This window comes from Abramis brama, assembly GCF_963993115.1.
Source record: "Abramis brama genome assembly, chromosome: 8".
Lineage (NCBI taxonomy): Eukaryota > Metazoa > Chordata > Actinopteri > Cypriniformes > Leuciscidae > Abramis > Abramis brama.
This window is the reverse complement of record NC_139970.1, coordinates 14,614,751-14,635,447: the sequence shown is the minus strand read 5'-3', so window position 1 is coordinate 14,635,447 and position 20,697 is coordinate 14,614,751. Positions and strand designations below refer to the sequence as shown.

At 39.6% G+C, this 20,697-nt stretch overlaps 2 protein-coding genes across 4 annotated transcripts in view; one reads left to right on the top strand and one right to left on the bottom strand.

Moving 5' to 3' along the window:
* Positions 1 to 20,697, top strand: part of acvr1c (activin A receptor type 1C) — a 112,324-nt gene that overhangs the window by 18,683 nt on the left and 72,944 nt on the right. The gene's annotated exons all lie outside the window — the stretch shown is intronic.
* LOC311087997 (sterile alpha motif domain-containing protein 3-like) lies at positions 9,655 to 19,206 on the bottom strand. Of its 2 annotated transcripts, XM_084121603.1 has the most exons (11): positions 18,994 to 19,206; positions 17,599 to 17,808; positions 16,152 to 16,218; positions 15,804 to 15,962; positions 15,538 to 15,625; positions 14,757 to 14,921; positions 13,329 to 13,535; positions 12,946 to 13,108; positions 12,709 to 12,788; positions 12,425 to 12,547; positions 9,655 to 12,331 (listed from the first exon to the last, which is right to left on the bottom strand). In XM_084121603.1, the coding sequence occupies exons 1-11, from the start codon at positions 19,202 to 19,204 to the stop codon at positions 12,251 to 12,253; spliced, it is 1,554 nt and encodes a 517-aa protein (XP_083977729.1). In that variant the 5' UTR covers positions 19,205 to 19,206; the 3' UTR covers positions 9,655 to 12,250. The 2 variants fall into 2 exon arrangements, with proteins under 2 accessions (XP_083977729.1, XP_083977728.1); XM_084121602.1 differs by having other exon boundaries at positions 9,655 to 12,547.

Sequence of the window (20,697 nt, the reverse complement as noted above, 5' to 3'; positions counted from 1 at the left end):
CCGTGGACCATTTGGCTGCAGCTGAAGTGTCCCCTCCACCATCTTCACATCATATCTCTGACTTCTGAAGAGATCCTCCAGAGTCTCGCCACTTTTAAGGAGAGGGGATTTGATCTCCAGCAGTTCCTCCGAGTTCAAAACTCCATCTGGGCTTGATGACAGCCAGGGCTCGCTTGCACACACGACTGTGCCTCTGCGGCTGACTGAGAACCCGCAACCCTCTAGCCACGTCTCGCAGACGCCTCGCTTTCTAAGCCATGGTAAGTGGCCGCATTCCCATGGAACCTGGGGTAGAGGTGCTCTCTGAGGAAGGTCTGAGGGTTGACTCTGCTGGGGACCTTCTTTGCTGTGCTTGCCGTGATTCTTACTTTGCGAGAGTCATGCCACAAGTGAGAGGAACTCTGTTCAAGAGTTACACGCTCCAATGCTGTACGCTTTAAGAGATCAATGGCCACGAAACTGTCATAAAACACCATGCACCTCTGGCAGATGTTGTTGCCATCATGGTCAGCATGTGGTAAGGAGGATGCAGGCTTTTCTGGCTCCTGTGTCTGAGCAGCACTCAGACATTTGTGCAGAAGGCTTGACACAGGCAGTCGAAGATGCTTGAGACCCTCTCTCAGCTCACCCTGGGTGCAAAAGGGACATTTTGGGAGGCAGAGGGACATTGTTGGGCATTACCTCTGACGTCAGTACATCGGTGGCGGGAAAAAATTATGTCCGTTAACCGCTTCGGGCAGAGGTTCCTCTGGGTCCCCACATTCCAGAGCCGCTGCTCATCTGTGCAGGCAATGCCAGTGAGCCCACTGGACACAGCATTTTCCACCTGAGACCAAACATATGCACTGATGAGCTTGAATACTTAAAAGATATTTCAAAACTTTCACAGTTATCTTATTTAAAAATCATTCATTATTATTACACGTAATGTTAACCTACCTTATTCCTTACATCAGGTGATAGCGTAATTAGACTTAATGTTCACTTATACATGTAGGCCTACTTTACGTTTCCTTTTCCATTTTCAGTGCATGCATATTTTTTTCCTAGCACATTTTACCAATTCCAAACCACATTAATCATAATAATTAGCATTAATTTTGTATTTAATTATTTATAAATGATATAAAAAAACACATTCTATTCATATGTGCAAAAAGAAAACCTGCTTAATATTTATGCACATCTAAAATACACAATTAATAGTAGTTGTTAAGATTGATGTGGTTTGGAATTGGTCAAATGTGCCATCATAAAATCAAATTGCAAAATAATGATGCATGCACTGTACTTACCTGGACTCCATTCACTTACCTTACTCCAATGTACAATTAAGAGATTTGACAAGATACTTAGCCTGCCGGTGGTCATCAGGTCATCATCAACTGTGTATGTCACAAACATTATGTTAATATACCTAAATATATACATTTATAACATACTTATGTTAACAACTCGAACGTTGCAAGATATTATCATGAATAATAAATACTAATAATGAGTGTGATATAGTCTTACCTTCCATAATATAGAGGCTGCGTGGCTACAGGACCTTCCCAAACCAGCGATGCACGAACATCCAGTAGTCTCCACTGATCCCAGGCTGCTAACTAGCACCCACGCAGAGTGGTGTGGACTGCTCGACTGGCTGGGGTGCACGTTTGCTTTTAAAAATACAAAGTCACCCTCACGGTGTAAGAGTACACGACTCACTTTCCCACTGTGTAAATACTGATAGGCCTCAGTACTTTTATAGTTTTTCATGGCTACTCCATCAACTCCTTCTGACAGGGCGAAGTAATTAAATATGTCCCCATAGGTTACCTCAGGCCACTTCTTCATATTGTCTATCCACGTTAATAATGACGATGGATGGGACAATATGAGACCATCTGATCGTCGCAAGTTTTCTCTGTGCTCCCAATTTAAAACAGAATTAATGTTATTTGTCATTTTTGTCAAGTTTTAGCTAGCTTTAACAACAGCTTTAAAACCATGTGCGGGCAGCTGTTTATTTTCCACACCTCATCAGCATCACACTATTTTTCTCTTTGTTTTTATCTTGCTCTGTCTTTTCCCCTCCTAAAGCTGAGCTTTGACTGATATAGGCTTTTCATTTTTGTCTGTCAGTGAAGAAAGTAAACATAGGTTGATTCATGAATCATTTTCTCAGACAAAGCTACCAGGAAAGCTAGGTAACTAAGTTTATTAAATTCATTCACAATATGTACACATTCATTATTGATCTAGGCCTAATACATGGCCGTAGACAGGGCTTTATAATCAAAGAGGTCATAAATTTGAGGTTGTTATGGGGTTAAACATTTTTATTTCTCTGATATGTGCATTTCAAGACGTTTGAAGTCCAAAAAAGGATAAGAAATAGATTTAAAACCTGCTCTCTCCTCATCTCCATCACTCTGTCTTTTTCTCTCAGTCTCCTGATCTTGCCCTGTCTCTTCCCCTCCTAAAGCTGAACTTTTTTAATTTACTGAAGGCAGTGGCGGTTCTAGGATTTTTCTGTAACAGGGGCCATTAAGGGGCCACATGTTACATTCAGGGGCCAAATACAGGGTACATTCAAGAACACAAAATAATTTATTCAGTACGGTGCAAATACATTTCGGCAGTCATTCCTTTTTCAAACGCTCTAATAAAAAATTATGAGCCAGTAAAGTTCTTAATGATTTTTTTCATTTATTTATACTGTGCATAAAGGACACAATGCACTTCTTTCTGAATTCCATCTTTTAAGTTTCATAATAATAATCATGTCGTCGCTTATAAACAGTAAATTATTGTTAATTGTTCGGGGGTGGAATTGCATCTGTGATCGTTGAGAAGAATTCTCCGGTTGCTCTTCTTGTCGACGATTGATGGGTGGGAATCTCTAGGCACCTCACGATTCGATTATGATTCAGAGGGTAACGATTATCGATTATTAACGTTTTTTTTTTTTTTTTTTACTACTTGGTACTTTTCAAGCAAATATTTATGATGACCCATAACTAACTTACTTCCAATACTTCCTATATTAATTTTATTAATAAAACAAATGGAAGTGATTTGGCAAGTCAACTGTAAGGTTACATTTGCCAGCATTTGTCCCAACATTGCAAAGGACCAACAGGAAAATAAATGTGTGCCTGTACTAGCAGCGTACTTGTAGTAAATTAATACCAACTTCAGCATATTCTGAATCTCTAGCATTTAATAATAGACTTCTAACCAACATCCTCTTGTTATTTCCAAATTCCAATGAGCAATATAATCCTTCAGACAAAAATAAAACATTTTGCTGTAGCAAATTCACAAACAGTTTTCGTTCAAAAATATAGGATTATGTACCAGCAGCTCTCATACTAACATAATGCTTGTGGACTTACGCATATTCTGAATAATTAGTAACATACAAAGCCGCTCTTATTCACAACTAAATAATAGTTATGACTTGAAATGTTTGCTGTATACCACAATCAAAAACAGCTTATAATACAAAAAAAGTGAATGAACATCTGCAGAGAGCACAGTCAAAATGTAACTTTTTGTGACTGACATTGCACATATTGCAGGGCAGTGTATAACGTACGTATAACAGATCGGTTTACAGCATATTGATGTGAAAACTAAACAATACAGAAAGCAGCTCTCATACAAAAAAAAAACTAAATAGGTAACAATGAAATTGCCAATTTTCTTAGCTTATAACGAAGAGGGTGCCGTTCGAATTTGGCGCTCAGCCATCATGCTTCTGTTATGTGCGCGCCACAGACTGTCCGCGCACTGCACGTCCGCTTTAGAGTTCCGCCTTTTGCGTTCCGTCAATATTAAGTTATTAGGAAAAAAAAATATTTTTTATTTTAGAAAATCGATTTTTGACATTTGTGAATCGATTCAGAATCGTCCACGTCCGCATCGCGATGCATCTAAGAATCGATTTTCCCCCCACCCCTAGGAACGGGGGCCAATCAGGGGCCAATCAGATTTCAGCAGGGGTCAGGGCCCCTGTGGCCCCGCCTCTAGAACCGCCCCTGACTGAAGGCTACAAATTGTATTATATTAATTATCAACATGTACACATGCATTATTAATCTTGTGCCTATGAAAACGGCTTTGTTAATGTTTCTTGTCCCCTCACAATGACATAATTACACGTTATATACACTGTAAAATGTAATTAGTTGACCTTACTTAAAAAAAGTATGCAAACTCGTTGCCTCAAAAAAATTAAGCAAAGTAAGCTTAAGATTAGTGAGTTAGAAAAGCTTGTTTATTTTAAGTGTGCAGTACTAAATCAAGTAGTACCACTAGCACATTTGTTTTATGTTCATGTAACTTAATAGCCATGATTAGTGTTAACTTAGTTTTTTCATTTTGTGTGGATTGCTTGATATCAATTTAACCCCACTTAGAATTACTAAATACCTACAACTTAACACTTTTAGTTCTGCTCACTCATTTTTCAAGTTCACTTAAATTAAAGAAACCAATTTCTGAGTTAGGTTTACTTTATTAATTATAGCACTGTCCTTGCACAGCATAATATTTAGAATTTCTTAAAAGTTTCCATTATACAAAAAATATATATTTTTTCTGTATAATTTAGGTTTTAGACACATTGACATCAAGAATCAGCCTGTGAATCTCAACAATGGTGACGACAATTATAAAGCATGTTGCAGTGCATTCTGGGTGCAACCAATCAAAACTCATTAATGGCTCCCATCATGCATTGCTGCATGAATAAATAATGAGCTTATAATCAGGGGGTGATCTGTTTGTCACCATTGTTGAGATTCATACGCTAATTCTTGATGTCTGTGTGTGCCTACATAAAAAAAAATAAGTTTTTTTTATTATTATTTATTTGGATTTCATTGAAATGGCTAAAAATATTATGCTGTACCAGGACAGTGCTGATTTCTCTGATCTACATATGTGCATTTTAAGATGTTTTGAAGGCCAAAAAAATTGGATAACAACAGCTTTAAAACCATGTGCGGGCAGCTGTTTATTTTCCACACCTCATCAGCATCACACTCTTTTTCTCTTTGTTTTTATCTTGCTCTGTCTTTTCCCCTCCTAAAGCTGAGCTTTGACTGATATAGGCTTTTCATTTTTGTCTGTCAGTGAAGAAAGTAAACATAGGGTCAACTGATAGGTTGATTCATGAATCATTTTCTCAGACAAAGCTACCAGGAAAGCTAGGTAACTAAGTTTATTAAATTAATTCACAATATGTAGGCTACACATTCATTATTGATCTAGGCCTAATACATGGCCGTAGACAGGGCTTTATAATCAAAGAGGTCATAAATTTGAGGTTGTTATGGGGTTAAACATTTTTATTTCTCTGATATGTGCATTTCAAGACGTTTGAAGTCCAAAAAAGGATAAGAAATAGATTTAAAACCTGCTCTCTCCTCATCTCCATCACTGTCTTTTTCTCTCAGTCTCCTGATCTTGCCCTGTCTCTTCCCCTCCTAAAGCTGAACTTTTTTAATTTACTGAAGGCTACAAATTGTATTATATTAATTCTCAACATGTGCACATGCATTATTAATCTTGTGCCTATGAAAACGGCTTTGTTAATGTTTCTTGTCCCCTCACAATGACATAATTACACGTTATAGGCCTATTTTCAGCTCAAAATGGCGAAATTAGACAAAAGTTTATTAGTTTTCTAATTATTTTTGTCATTCGTTTAACATTTATGACCTAAAAAACTGTCAAATATAAAATGTTTAGTTTAGCTACTTACATCTTCTTAACTCGCACTTGACCGTAAACTGAAGCGTCAGTCGTGCTGCTAAAATTCGCGCTCAGCAGCTTCTGTGAACATAAAGCCCGCCTACTTTGATTTGATTGGTCATCTCAAATATTCTGACATTGACGAGAAGTGAAAGACCAATGAGGCTCAGATGAACAAACAAACACACACACACACACACACACACACGCGCGCCTCTGTTTCTGACCTGCGCTCTGCTTGGCGCTGCTGCGGACTGAAGATGAAGAACATTATTTAACCTTGTCAAAGACAAAAAATAAAAATTTTTTTTTTTTAGAATAACAACATTTCTTACTCCAAGTTTTAGGGGTGCTGAGCTCCTTTTTAGGGGTGCTGAAGCACCCCTAAAAAGAGGCTAGCCTCGCCCATGGGCTACACAGGGAAAGTAACAATGAAGTTATTGAATGAAACATAAACAGCTTTTGTGTCTTAATCATCTTTTCCGCATATATACTGACCCAGATAAGCCCTAAAAATACAATGAATTAAAATGCAAGCATGGTTGATGCACTGCCTATTTTTTTTCAAGTAGTGCAATTCAACAGGCTTTTTTGTTTCAAAAACATTTGGCATTATTTTACTACCATATTTTACCTCGATTATCTTGTTTTCAATAATCATTGGAAGTCAAGTCAAGTCAAGTCACCTTCATTTATATAGCGCTTTTATCAATATGAATTGTTTCAAAGCAGCTTTACAGTGATAATAGGAAATTACAGTACACTCTCAGAAATAAAGGTACAGAAAAGACAAAAAAAAGGTACAAATGCTCGTCGCTGGGGCAGTACCACCAAGGGGAACAAACTTGTACCATATTAATGGGTACAAAGAAGTACCCCTACAGTTTGTGCCTTTTAGGTACAAATATGTACCTTCTAGGGTACAAATGGCTCGTCGCTGAGGTGGTACCCCCGAGGTACAGCAATGGTACCCTTACCATAGGTACAGAGTTGTACCCTTTTATACTGTACCTTTTGAGAGACAATTTGGTACCTTAGCAATACATTTGTACCTTAATCCACTGGTACAAAAAGGTACCCAATTAGATGGTACCAATTTGTTCTCATTAGGGGTACCACCCCAGCGACGATGCCATTGTACCTATAAAGTGGCAAAAATGTCCTTGATTAATAGAAAAGAATGAGAGCAAAAGAAAGCAATGTTTTGTTTTCCCACAATCAATGATTTAAAAGAAGTTAAACTGTAAAAATTAAAATACTGGAAAGAGAATAACGACCGCACACCACAATCTTCGTTTGCAATAAACTTTAATAAACAAAGTTTTTCACTTAAGCAACTTTAGAGAATCACTTTATGAATGCATTAATTACTGCAGAATCACTTTATGAACGCATTACTTACTGCAGTGCAAGAACATAACATAACATAACATAACATAACATAACATAACATAACATAACGCTTTAAACTACTATGAGCTACTGTGAGTGTTCATTGTATGCTTAACGGATTATTTCTCCCCAAAATGAAAATTTCCTAATAATTTTCTCACCCCAATGCCATCCAAGATATCCAGCTGTGATCTCGTACAGCCCGTTTAAACACTTCAAAGACTCTTGAAACTGCATTGATTTGGACTTAAAAACGATGGTAACCAATGAAGTCAATTGGTAGAAAAAAAATCCAGAAATGTTTTCCTCAAAAAACAAAATTTCTCTCCCACTGAGGAAAGAAAGACATGGATATCTTGGATGGCATTGGGGTGAGTAAATTACACTGCTCAAAAAATATAGGGAACACTTAAACAAAATGTAACTCCAAGTCAATCACACTTCTGTGGAATCAAACTGTCCACTAAGGAAGCAACACTGATTGACAATCAATTTCACATGCTGTTGTGCAAATGGAATAGACAACAGGTGGAAATTATAGGCAATTAGCAAGACACCCCCAATAAAGGAGTGGTTCTGCAGGTGGTGACCACAGACCACTTCTCAGCTCCTGTGCTTCCTGGCTGATGTTTTGGTCACTCTTGAATGCTGGCGGTGCTTTCACTCTAGTGGTAGCATGAGACGGAGTCTACAACCCACGCGAGTGGCTCAGGTAGTGCAGCTCATCCACGACGGCACATCAATGCAAGCTGTGGCAAGAAGGTTTGCTGTGTCTGTCAGCGTAGTGTCCAGAGCATGGAGGCGCTACAAGGAGACAGGCCAGGACATCAGGAGACGTGGAGGAGGCCGTAGGAGGGCAACAACCCAGCAGCAGGACACGCTACCTCCGCCTTTGTGCAAGGAGGAGCACTGCCAGAGCCCTGCCAAATGACCTCCAGCAGGCCACATGTGCATGTGTCTGCTCAAACAGTCAGAAACCGACTCCATGAGGGTGGTACGAGGGCCCGACGTCCACATGTGGGGGTTGTGCTTACAGCCCAGCACCGCGCAGGACGTTTGGCATTTGCCAGAGAACACCCAAGATTGGCAAATTCGTCACTGGCGCCCTGTGCTCTTCACAGATGAAAGCAGGTTCACACTGAGCACATGTGACAGTCTGGAGACGCCGTGGAGAACGTTCTGCTGCCTGCAACATCTGTGAAGAGCACAGGTGCTTTCACAGTGCTTTTCACAATTCGCCACTGGCGCCCTGTGCTCTTCACAGATGTTGCAGGCAGCAGAACGTTCTCCACGGCGTCTCCAGACTCTGTCACGTCGGTCACATATGCGCCCTGTGATCTTCACAGATGAAGGTTCACACTGAGCATGTGAAAGAGTCTGGAGACGCCGTGGAGAACGTTCTGCTGCCTGCAACATCTGTGAAGAGCACAGGGCGCCAGTGGCGAATTGTGAAAAGCATTGTGAAAAGCACTGTGAAAGCACCTGTGCTCTTCACAGATGTTGCAGGCAGCAGAACGTTCTCCACGGCGTCTCCAGACTCTTTCACATGCTCAGTGTGAACCTTCTTCATCTGTGAAGATCACAGGGCGCATATGTGACCGACGTGACAGAGTCTGGAGACGCCGTGGAGAACGTTCTGCTGCCTGCAACATCTGTGAAGAGCACAGGGCGCCAGTGGCGAATTGTGAAAAGCACTGTGAAAGCACCTGTGCTCTTCACAGATGTTGCAGGCAGCAGAACGTTCTCCACGGCGTTTCCAGACTGTCACATGTGCTCAGTGTGAACCTGCTTTCATCTGTGAAGAGCACAGGGCGCCAGTGACGAATTTGCCAATCTTGGGTGTTCTCTGGCAAATGCCAAACGTCCTGCGCGGTGCTGGGCTGTAAGCACAACCCCCACATGTGGACGTCGGGCCCTCGTACCACCCTCATGGAGTCGGTTTCTGACTGTTTGAGCAGACACATGCACATGTGGCCTGCTGGAGGTCATTTGGCAGGGCTCTGGCAGTGCTCCTCCTTGCACAAAGGCGGAGGTAGCGTGTACTGCTGCTGGGTTGTTGCCCTCCTACGGCCTCCTCCACGTCTCCTGATGTCCTGGCCTGTCTCCTGGTAGCGCCTCCATGCTCTGGACACTACGCTGACAGACACAGCAAACCTTCTTGCCACAGCTTGCATTGATGTGCCGTCGTGGATGAGCTGCACTACCTGAGCCACTCGCGTGGGTTGTAGACTCCGTCTCATGCTACCACTAGAGTGAAAGCACCGCCAGCATTCAAGAGTGACCAAAACATCAGCCAGGAAGCACAGGAGCTGAGAAGTGGTCTGTGGTCACCACCTGCAGAACCACTCCTTTATTGGGGGTGTCTTGCTAATTGCCTATAATTTCCACCTGTTGTCTATTCCATTTGCCCAACAGCATGTGAAATTGATTGTCAATCAGTGTTGCTTCCTTAGTGGACAGTTTGATTCCACAGAAGTGTGATTGACTTGGAGTTACATTGTGTTTAAGTGTTCCCTATATTTTTTGAGCAGTGTATTAGGAAATTTTCATTTTGGGGTGAACTAATCCTTTAAAGAGAAAGACAACATCAAAAGATTAGTCAATTCATGAAAGTGCTAAAATATTTGTACAATAATTCTTACACACAGTATTTCATTGCCACAAAGATATCACCATCAACTGTATATATATCAAGGGCATTAAAATCTAGCTCTGCCCCAGGCTGTATCACAGTCCATTCCAGGTCAAATTTGACTGAATAAGCATAAAAGTGCTGGCTAAAATACTTTGGATATATCAGTTTTCCACAAAAAACCCATGTAGTGTCCACATTAAAAATGTATTTCATTTGGAAAAAAAGAGGAATTCTCTCACCATGCAACACATCCAAAACAAAAACATCTTGTGTGGCATACTTGACATTGTTAACGGTTACTTCTGAAACACGTTGAATAACTTTATCTTCACTAAAAGAAACATCAGTAAAATATTGCTCTAGAGCACACTGGAGAGTAAGTGGTAAAGAACAAAATGGAGTGCTAGTACTGCTTCTTGGTACCTTCTCAAAATCATCTAAGAAATTATTTGAAGAAAACTCCCAGCATTGTTTTAACTGGTGACGGTTGCTCAGAGTGGAAGCTATATTAATGAAATTACGACAATTACTTGCAATATTCTTAAAATATTGGTGTTTGCCTTCAAACCTCATGCACCAGAGAGAACGAAGAGGCCCAAACATTGAAATTAATCTAGAATAATGAATTAAATAATGGCACTTCGGTGTAATAACATTTCCAAATACAGCTTTCAACTCTGTCAAAAATTCTTGCACAAGTACATCTAAAAGAGGAAGGTTCTCTCTTCTCACCGTTGGAGCTAGAACAATATCTACAATTTCTCGGCACAACAGGTACACACGCCAATATTGACACTCAGGAGGTATACGATGTGCGATCAAAAAAGGAATAAGTCTAAAAAGGCACCATTTCTGAGATGCCGAGCCCACAATGCCTCCTTTTTGTAGTAATCTTTCAGACAACTGTACTGGCTTATTTGCTCTATCATTTTGACCTATTGTCATTCTCTGCAGCTCTTCGTTCACCTCTTGTATGCTAATATGTTTCTCTTTATGAGCTTGGCACAGGACAAGTTTCAAAACTAAAGGTATGACACCCTCTAACATGTCATGCATTATGTCTGGAGGTAAGGACTTCGTAACATCAAAATAAGGAAGCACATTAAACGGACAACTACACTGTACCCCATATGTTACTCTACTGTCAGGATTTTGCTGGATACATTCCAGGTGATACCGGTGAACGTCAGATGTTCTTAAAACATAACTATCTTCCTGAAATTTCTCTTTTATATCTGTATATGTTCCCATACAATGTCTACAAACTCTTCCTGAGTTAAATGACATACTGTATCCTCCAATCATGTGAGCTGAAAGGTTATCACCTGAAATGGTAGCTAGGGCTGCATGGACATTCTGCTCAACCCCACCAACAGTGAGGGTGAACCCATCTGTTGAGAGCACTTTAAGATCATCTAGCAGTGGCTTTAGGATAACTTCTAAGCCACACTCCTTTAAATAGGAATAGCGCACCAGTAATGCTAAATGAATATGCTTCACTTGAGACCTGTACCTTCCATGTACATTACCTACAGTGTAGTAGAAGGCGCACAGTTTGTGTTTTGTTTTCTTTGATCCCAAAGGATTTACTACCTCAAATTCATCCTCATAAAAATGCAGTCGTAATGCATTTGGATATTCTCTAAAGAAAGGATGCTCTTTATAGTACAATCCATCACTAAAGTCAGTTAAGACCTGTTCATCTTCAATATTTACAGACACTATGTCATCCCATACATCCTCATGAGAACAATATTTTTTTAAAACATCAGAAATGGGAACATAGGAGAAGCTACCTATTTTATGTCCTGTAGACCCTCTTAAAGTGTATTGAACTGGTTCAGTCAAGTCTAACATTGACTTACAGTATTCTTTCAATTTGAACTGAGAAGAGAACTCTTTTGATGCTTCCTCAAAAAAATCATTGGACTGTAAAACCTGCTGAAGTTCAGGACATCCTTTGACATCAAAACCATTTTCTTTAAGATGATAAGATAAAAATTCATCGTAATTCTCCTTAAAAAAACAAAATAAAAAGTTTACATCACTAAGAATTTCCTGCTGAACTGATTCTGGTAAATTGTTTTTTTCCCTGCATTTTAGGATGAAGCTACAAAGATTATTTTTAAAGTTATATAAAAGTGTGTCCATACAAGGGGGGGTTTGGACATCTGCATCATCACACATAACATGCTCATGTTCATCTTCAGAAGCAGGGTTTTCACTAGCAGGCTCCTCACTAGCAGGCTCCTCACTAGCAGGTAAAATACAAGCTCTATGTTTTCTATAAACATGACATCTGAAAGATGGGTAACTAGAAAAAGTGGATTGGCAGTCATTGAGTCCACATGTGATCGAGAAGCCTGCCTCATGGGCATGAGTTAGTCCCACATGTTGGACCAACTTCATAAGAGTGAAAGTTTTTCTTTGGCACTTAGGGCACTGGTGTAAACGAGGGTGTAAACGAGGCATTTAGAAGAGGTGGTTTATAACTCTGGTTACAGTCGTCGGCAGAGGCCGGTCTCCCTTCACATTAATTTTCGCAATACATCGCTGGAGAAAGGTCAGAGTGTTCTTGTTTTTGGGTTGGTATTCAAGATTGAAAACAAAATATGAATAAAACGAGGAGATCATGGCTTCCTCTACCTTCATGCCTTCACACACCTCGACCCTGTCTACCTTCAGGGAACAGGAGCTTCGTCCCTCAAATGTGGACTTCCAGTCTTCTTGGGTCACCTGGACAATTGGGTATGGTGTGTTGTGTTCACCCTGAAGAATACAGCAAAGTAGACAGGGATGCAAACACATGTTTGGTAAAAGAAAAAGAGATAGTCGATCCGATCCGATCCTATCCTATCATTCCTCCCCCCCCCCCCCCCCAAAAAAAAAAAAAAAAAAATACAAAACACTAGAGTGCTAGAGATCCATACCTCTCCCATCATAATGTGATGATCCACACTCTCTTTAAAAATGATTGGCAGGAGGATTAGTGCCGCTCTGAAGTCCATTCCTAGAAGAGAATCATGAAAAATCGATACTTTATTCATCCTGAAGGAAATTTTAGGCATCCAGTAGCTTATACAAACACAAAATCTGATTATCATCTCAAAATGCACTTTGTCTACTGATTTGTGTGAGTACACTCATAATAAGCGTTTTGTAAGTACCTGGTAGATCCTCGGTAAGCGCTTCTTCTCTGGCCTCCAAGTACTGTTTGACTAGTGGAGATTTTCCTTGAGCCAGGGCAAGTACTTTGGGAACAATCTGGTTAAAGCCATCAGTGAAGCTAATGCTCGCTGTGGAGTGGATACGACCCACCTCCTCCAACAGCTGCAGAAAGACAAAGACAAGTAAGCACCTGACCATGAGGGAAAGGGGATTACAGAGTATTTTAACATGCTATGGGGGGGTTAAGAGAATGCGAAGTGGAGTATAATTCTAGACTATACTAGCTCTGTTTAAACAAACCATGTTTACAAAGTCAAGACTTATTTAAATGTTTTTATAAAGGTCTTGTTGTTCTAGGGTACATCTAACTTTTAACACTTACTCCTGAGGGTGTCTTTAAGAAGGGATATTTCTTCACAGTGTCCTCAACACTCATTCCTTCTGCAATCTCCTTTTGCCTCCATGCTAAAGTTCTCTGCATTAGGTCGCGTACAATCACAGTGTCTGGCTGCGCCTTGCTGTATTGTGTTTGCAGAATCTTAACATGACCAGCGATTGAAGATGCATCTTCCCCAAGAACATCAAGTTCCTATTGACCAAAATAGTAACAGAACAGAAAAATTAAAAAAAGGATCAGGCCAGGGGAGTGTGGGACAGAGACTGAGAGATCTGACTTCTGTATTCTAAGAGAGGGGGAAAAAAGAGAGGAGGAGAGGTGAGTGAAAGAAAGAGACAGGGAGGGGGGGGGGCTTGGGGGGTATGTTTAGCTGAGACTAGGGCTGTTGCGATAACCGCAATATTGCAGTACCGCGCTACTGACAAGCCAACCGCAGAGGAATGCAAGTAATCGCAGCACACCGCAATATTCGCATTTTCTTTTTTCATAAGGCAATAATACCCTTCTTGTTTTGAACTTCGCTCACATATATTGAATGTTAAATAAGTTAATAATGATAACGAGACTTTTTTTATCATGGTGATTTGTACAGAGGCTTTGTGAATTTGCACTTAAGCCTAAATAGACCGACGAATGATCGACGGATTGCGTGCGATTACCTGCGTCTGTCTATGAGGTAAAGTCATATAGATTTGTGAAAAGGTTGCTGTGTCCAAGGAAAGCGAAATATGTTGAATATGTCCCTGGCATCAGTGACAGCGCTGGTCAGCATTCCACAGCGTGAGGAAGCCGCGGGAAACAAAAATCAGAAAGCCACACATTAAATCGCATCAGCTTCAGCGTTACCCATGCGACGCGGTAAGCTGAGCCTTGAAAAGTGGAGCTCAAAGTTAAAAATAAAGTAACACCTTGTTTCATCACTATCTTTAAATGAATCAGCGTTTTTGAACGTGTTCGTTGAACGAACGGTTATATGAATCAAAGACAGGCTGTTCCCACTGTAACTGCGTGCTGAGTGACAGCCTTTCAATGCGCAGATAGACACTGTTTAGTTTCGGTTACATTACTGAAAATGTACTAGTTTTTGTGCATGCTGACCACATCATAACACTTATTTATATAGCAACAAATAAATATAAATAAATCAAATAAATCAAACAAATAAATAAATAAATAAATAAATAAATAAATAAATAAATAAATGGCACATCGCGCTATTGAGCCACTCAAAATTACCGCAAGGGAAATTCCTTCACCACGACAGCCCTAGCTGAGACAAGAAATTAGGTAAGGATACGACCTTACAGTTCGACCCTTACCACGGCTTGTGCACATGTGACTAATCAACTCCCCACCCCCTTTCCCTCCCTTGTTTGACAATCAAACAACAAAAATTATTTAAATCCAACTCACTGATCGTGGCTTGGTTCTCAGAGAGGTGTTTGCACTCTCAGCATCAGGTAGCTTGGACTTCGTTCCATGGGCAAACTTCTCTTTGATCAGTTTCACTTCATCATTTTGGACAAGCGGAGCACGTTCGGTCTTGAATTTGCGTTTCAGCGACATGTGCCAGGTATGCTTATTTCAACAACAAAAATAAATCCAAATTACTCAACAAAACCTCTCACTTTGGATGAACAAAGCTAGTCCCATGGAGTTACAATGGAAGCGTCCATACGCCAAAAGACCGTTTCACAGTTTATATGTGCAATATGACCACTCACCTGCAGCAGGTCGCGGAATCAAGGCTCAAATGTGTGTCCATATACAGTAGCCTATAGGCTATATTCACCAGCTCCACTACTTCCTGAAAGTAAAACTGCATCTACCATTTCCTGTCCTATACTATTGGAATAAGTGACCAGGGCATACCTGATTAATCAATTGTACAACTGACTGGATATTAACTAATTAATTATCCCACCTCATTGGTGGAGGTCTGGAGGAAGCTTTGAGGTAAACATTTGTGCTTTTATTCAGAGACCTGCTGCAGGTGAGTGGTCACATTGCTCCTATAAACGGGGAAACGGTCGATTGGCATATGGACGCTTCCATTGTCACTCCAGAGACTTAATACACACATATTAGGATGAAGGATAGGACTACAACAAAGCTAGCTAGACAACAATGACTTTCAGAGTTCATTCACATGGTTTAATATTTATCATGGAGTACATTAAGCAAAGCTACTTACATAGCCATTTCCCGTAACATCCTTCAGGAATGGGTATTTCCGGATTAATGCCTGGGCTACCTTGACATACTCTGTGTGAGTGGGATACCTAGAACAGAAACCAGTAAAAGTAAATGATTAGTGATAGATATAGCATCTGGATTGGATTGGTGAATGGACAAGTCCAGCAGAAACAGTGCCAACAAAAGACAGAATGAGCAGCAAGAGACAAAAAACAAGACACACAACACACACACGGGACAAAGAATACAGCCAGTAGTACTTACATAGTATACATGGCAACAGTCTCATGCAATACTCGTATTATTTTGTGCCTGTATTGTGGAACTCTCTGGACCTCCTCTTTGGCATCCAGCTTTGCTTGAAGCTCTTTAGGGAATGATGGGAGGACATAAACATCAGGCAGTCTCCCAAAGGACTGAGAACTAGTTTTACAAGAAAAAATAAAGACAATTTACGTCTGTTAGTTCGTTATAGTAAGTACTACGGTAGCCGAGAGGCCCTCACGGCCACTTTAAAGTACAATGATTTGTTTCGATTTCTTTAAAACAGGTAAGTATAAGAGCTTAATAAAAGAGAGTTGGTGTTGCAGTTGAATGAAACTCAACACTTACCTCGTAGCAGCATCAACATCTAGCACTTGAAATGTAATAGTGTGGATCTCCTCTGTGTCCATGTCCTCTGTAAGAATAAATAATTATATTGCCTTCATATAGCAGAGATACAATTAAATTAAATATCTATATTGTAATTATAAAATTACATTTAAAAAATATTAAATAACTCGTTTCATGAAATTAGATTTTGGTCATCCTAACCAGAATTGTTAAAGGTTAGCAAATGTTAACATGATTGATAATGTCAATGGCATGCAATTATTATTATTTTATTTTAAGGGGAAGGAATGGTCAAAAAGAAGAATTTTTTCAAATGAATTTAAAAAACAATGAATTGTAAGTTCTGTCATATTTTTCAACTACTACTACTACTGATTTAGTTTTTTTCCCCATGGTATCGATATTGAGGTATTTAGTCTGGTATCATATCGAAGTCACAATTTTGGTATTGTGACAACACTACTTCATAAATCACCTTTCCATTAGGGCTGGGCGATATATGGCCAAAAAAAATAAAAAATCAGTCGATATCGATAATTATCACGATAAAAGTCAAATCTTTATTTCTTTCAAGTTTAAGGCAGATTTTTGCTCCTAAGTGACAGTTGTAGAAACCAGAGCGTTAATTGTGGTTTTAAACTACTCTTTATTGTCAGAACATATCATATCATTTTTTTTTTTTATGTAATACTGACTTTTCTGATTCTGAGTTTTATTAAACTTAACCATTGGTCATCCAGTATCACGCATTTAGATCATGACTACCACAGATGAAACCAGGCATAGCCTGTAGCACCTCACTATCATGGCAAAATGTAACATTATGGTTTCTATGGTATTTGTATGAAAAACAGTAGCCAGTAAATACATTAGCTTATATACTTATATACATTAAATAGCTTTATACATTAAATACTGTAATTATATTCCATTAGTCCTTTAATACATTGTCTACATTAATAATATAATACAATTCAATATGTATATCCCACTTTTCATGGTGCAGTTAATATTACTAGGCTAATGTTACAGTAAATCCATGGTAAATGATGGGAATTTGTAGACGGAAAATGACTATCGTTGCGCAGTGTTTCTCCTGTTTGTCAGCGCTGTTTCATCTGCCTTTACATTGTGTTCCTTTTCACTGGATTTCGTGACCGAGACCGATCAGAGTAAACGCATCGGCTCTACTGAGCTCACGCTGCCGTTTGGACATTGAGCCGAGCGGATAAATGGTCCGTGTGGCGCGCGGTTCAAATGAGTTTCGTTACGCTTTTGGAACGCAAAAACGTTATCGAACATTTATCGACCTCTTGATATCGTTTTATCGAGAAAAATTATATCACGATAATTATCGCTATCGTTTTATCGCCCAGCCCTACTTTCCATTAATAACATTGAAGTGCTGTGGGGTGGGGTGGGGTGGGGTGGGGTGGGGGGCTACCTGTGCTGTGAGTAGCCGTTACGGGACAGTCTCTACCCATGTTGGGTTGTGTGTTCCTTTGAGTGGGACAGGCCTCTCTGTGTCCAGGCTCTTGCATCTTTCGTACTATTTGAAGGAACTTGGCCTGCTTTTTGAACGAGCCTTTAAATAGATGGTCCAGCATTGAGTCAGTTAAGCCCAGGTGTACCGTCTCTCCATCCACTTCATTTTCTATTAAGTAAAAAGTAAATTTTCTATTAATAAATAGCACATTGGAATTTGATCATTACTCATGCATTATGGGTATATACACAGTAACTGGTTGTCCACATTTCAGAAATTCCCACAGATTTCATTTGTTCCGTAGAGCAGTGTTTCTCAAATATTGGTAGTGTACCCCTAGGGATACTTTGGAGTACGTGAATTTTTTTGCAAAAATACTGATTTAAAAATACATCATGCATAATTCCTACAATAATTATACTATATTAATGAATGAATTAAGTGATGGATTCTACATTTGAAAAAAAAAAAACATTTAAATGTTTTTTTTTTTTTTTGTTTAAAAAGGCTGTTTGTATTCTTCCTCTTTAAAAAAAGTTCTACCAAAAATGTTTTGCACTGGTTAGGGGATACTTGGCTTAAAAAAGCAATTCAAAGGGGGTAAGTTACAATGTTGAAAAACGTTTAAGAAACACTGCTATAGAGAAGACCCGGGAATAGGCTAGTTGCGCGTGGCCGCCATTTTGGATTTCGGATCAGCGAGTGTGTCGCATTACGCCGGTGCATTTAATTGCCACTCGCTCGTGTGATAGTAATATGGATCTTAGAAGTATTTTAAGTGATAATTGATTCTATAAACAACTATAAAAGATACATTTCGGCTTTATCCGGCTACCTGCACCGGGCGTAACGCGAAACTGGAAGTGTCTAACCGCACACTCGCTGATCCGATGTCCAAAATGGCGGCCACATGCAACTAGTCTATTCTAACGTGCACAACATAGCCGCCATCTTCTAACGTTAAACTGAGTTCCACGTGCACAAATGGAATCGAACATCATCCAACATCTTCAACATATAAATATACAATACCCGTACACTAAACACCTACATAATTGATTATCTACATAGCTGCAGCACTATTTGGACATCAACTTAACTTTAACTCAACTTTTCTGTATGAGGAACTCGAGCTAACGAGCCAACTCTAAGCTGGCAAACGTTAGCTAGGTCAGCTAATATTATGCTTTTTTCTTTACAATCTTTACAACTAGCTAACGAACGTTAGTGGTAACTTACAAATAAGTCCCGATATAAATGTTAGTTCGATCTAACTGTAGCTAACGTGCAGCCAACTTTAATCAGCAAGTGTCACTTAAATGTAACTTTACGTTAGCTAACGACAGTACTCACCTCTGAATTTCTGCACTTCAATCTCTGTCATAGTTAAACCATCTTCTTTTAAAGTTTGGATCAGCTCATCTGATGATAAAGTTGGCAGGGCCATTGTTGAGCTGCAAAGGGTCCTGCAGGCTCCAGCGACTGACAGTGAGTGAAAGAAAGAGGCGTCAAGTGACCGCTGACGTAGAACGCGAATAACGGCGCGAAAAAAACAGCCAGTCATAATATTAGACAGACCAACAACAGGACAATTTTAACAAATCGCCATCTTATTCATCACTAAATTCACTTATGAGAACGTTTTAGGCGAGAAAAGAACTGTTTAGATTTCGAATATAGGCAGTCTTGTGAAAATTGATGCCAAATTGACAATTTGCTTAAAAGTTTTCGGAGTTGAGAAGCTCAATGTGAGGTGACAGCCAGCAGGCGCCTGCCCCAGCCGCTAGCTCGTCGCTCGGCCAGTCCTGCTCAGAGACCCCGCTGTGAGCTGGAGGTCTCGCAGACCGGTCTCGTCAATAAAAGGCTTTTATTTCGCCGCTGAAGATTAGTTTGTTTACATGCTGCTCTTGTAAACACTCAAATTCCATTCATGCCATTGACATCCAAGTTCACCCTACATACTCATGACGTCACATACATACTCACTATCAGTGAAACAGCATGAAATAAACTTATCACAGAATTAATGAATAAAGGAAAACATAAAACATGCAGAATAACACTATACTCGGTACTTTATCTCCACATTTTTATCTCTGCATAACTCGCGGCGCGCGCGCGCTAATCACACCAGGTTTGCTAACAATGTTCGCAGCACAGATCGTTAACACTATAGTTTACAGACTCAACAGTCTCATATACATAAGAAATAATACAATTAACAGTCCTTCTTATGAAGATCTAAAACAATGATGGTGTACATTTTATACATTCGTTACCTGTAAAGGATGATATTAATTAATGATGCGACCATCAGCTTTGCTTTATCTTGAATGAAACGTATCGCGAGAAGAACTCCTTCTCTAAATGCACGCAAGCCGCGCCCACGCACACACAACCAAGCACACACATCTATCTTAACTATAATAATATATTATTGAATTAATTCGAACCAATAGTGCTTATTATAGAACCCACAATATATGCAACAATTATTTAAATGAAAACAATAATGATAATAATTATAAAAATCGAGTATAAATCTGTAAATAATCCCTTAGCAGAAACGAATGAAAATACTTACGAAACTTGATAGTGATAATAATTATGCACTTATCACAGAGGATTATTCAGCATACCACATTTACAAATTATGACAAAGGCTCTATCAGTCTTAGAAAAGGCACACATAAGTAGCTGCTACCCCAGAGGATTGTGTACCCTGTAACTTGAAAAGTACTTCTTAGTACCCCACATGAAGTGTACCCTTTGACTTGAATAAGGTACTTTTTTGTACCCTGCAGGATGTGTACCCAAAAGGTACTTCTAAGTACCCAATGGGAACACGATAGGACCTTTAATGGTACATTTGTGAATGTTGTACCTTAACTATTACTTTATATGACAATGTACCTTTTCAAAGGGTACATATATGTACCTTTCACCATGCATATTTCATTGTGTACCCCTTTTCTTTGGAAAGGTACTTTTTGGTACTCAGCTGAATACATGTTTGTTCCTTTGCTGGCACATTTGTGAAATTTGTACCTTAAAGTA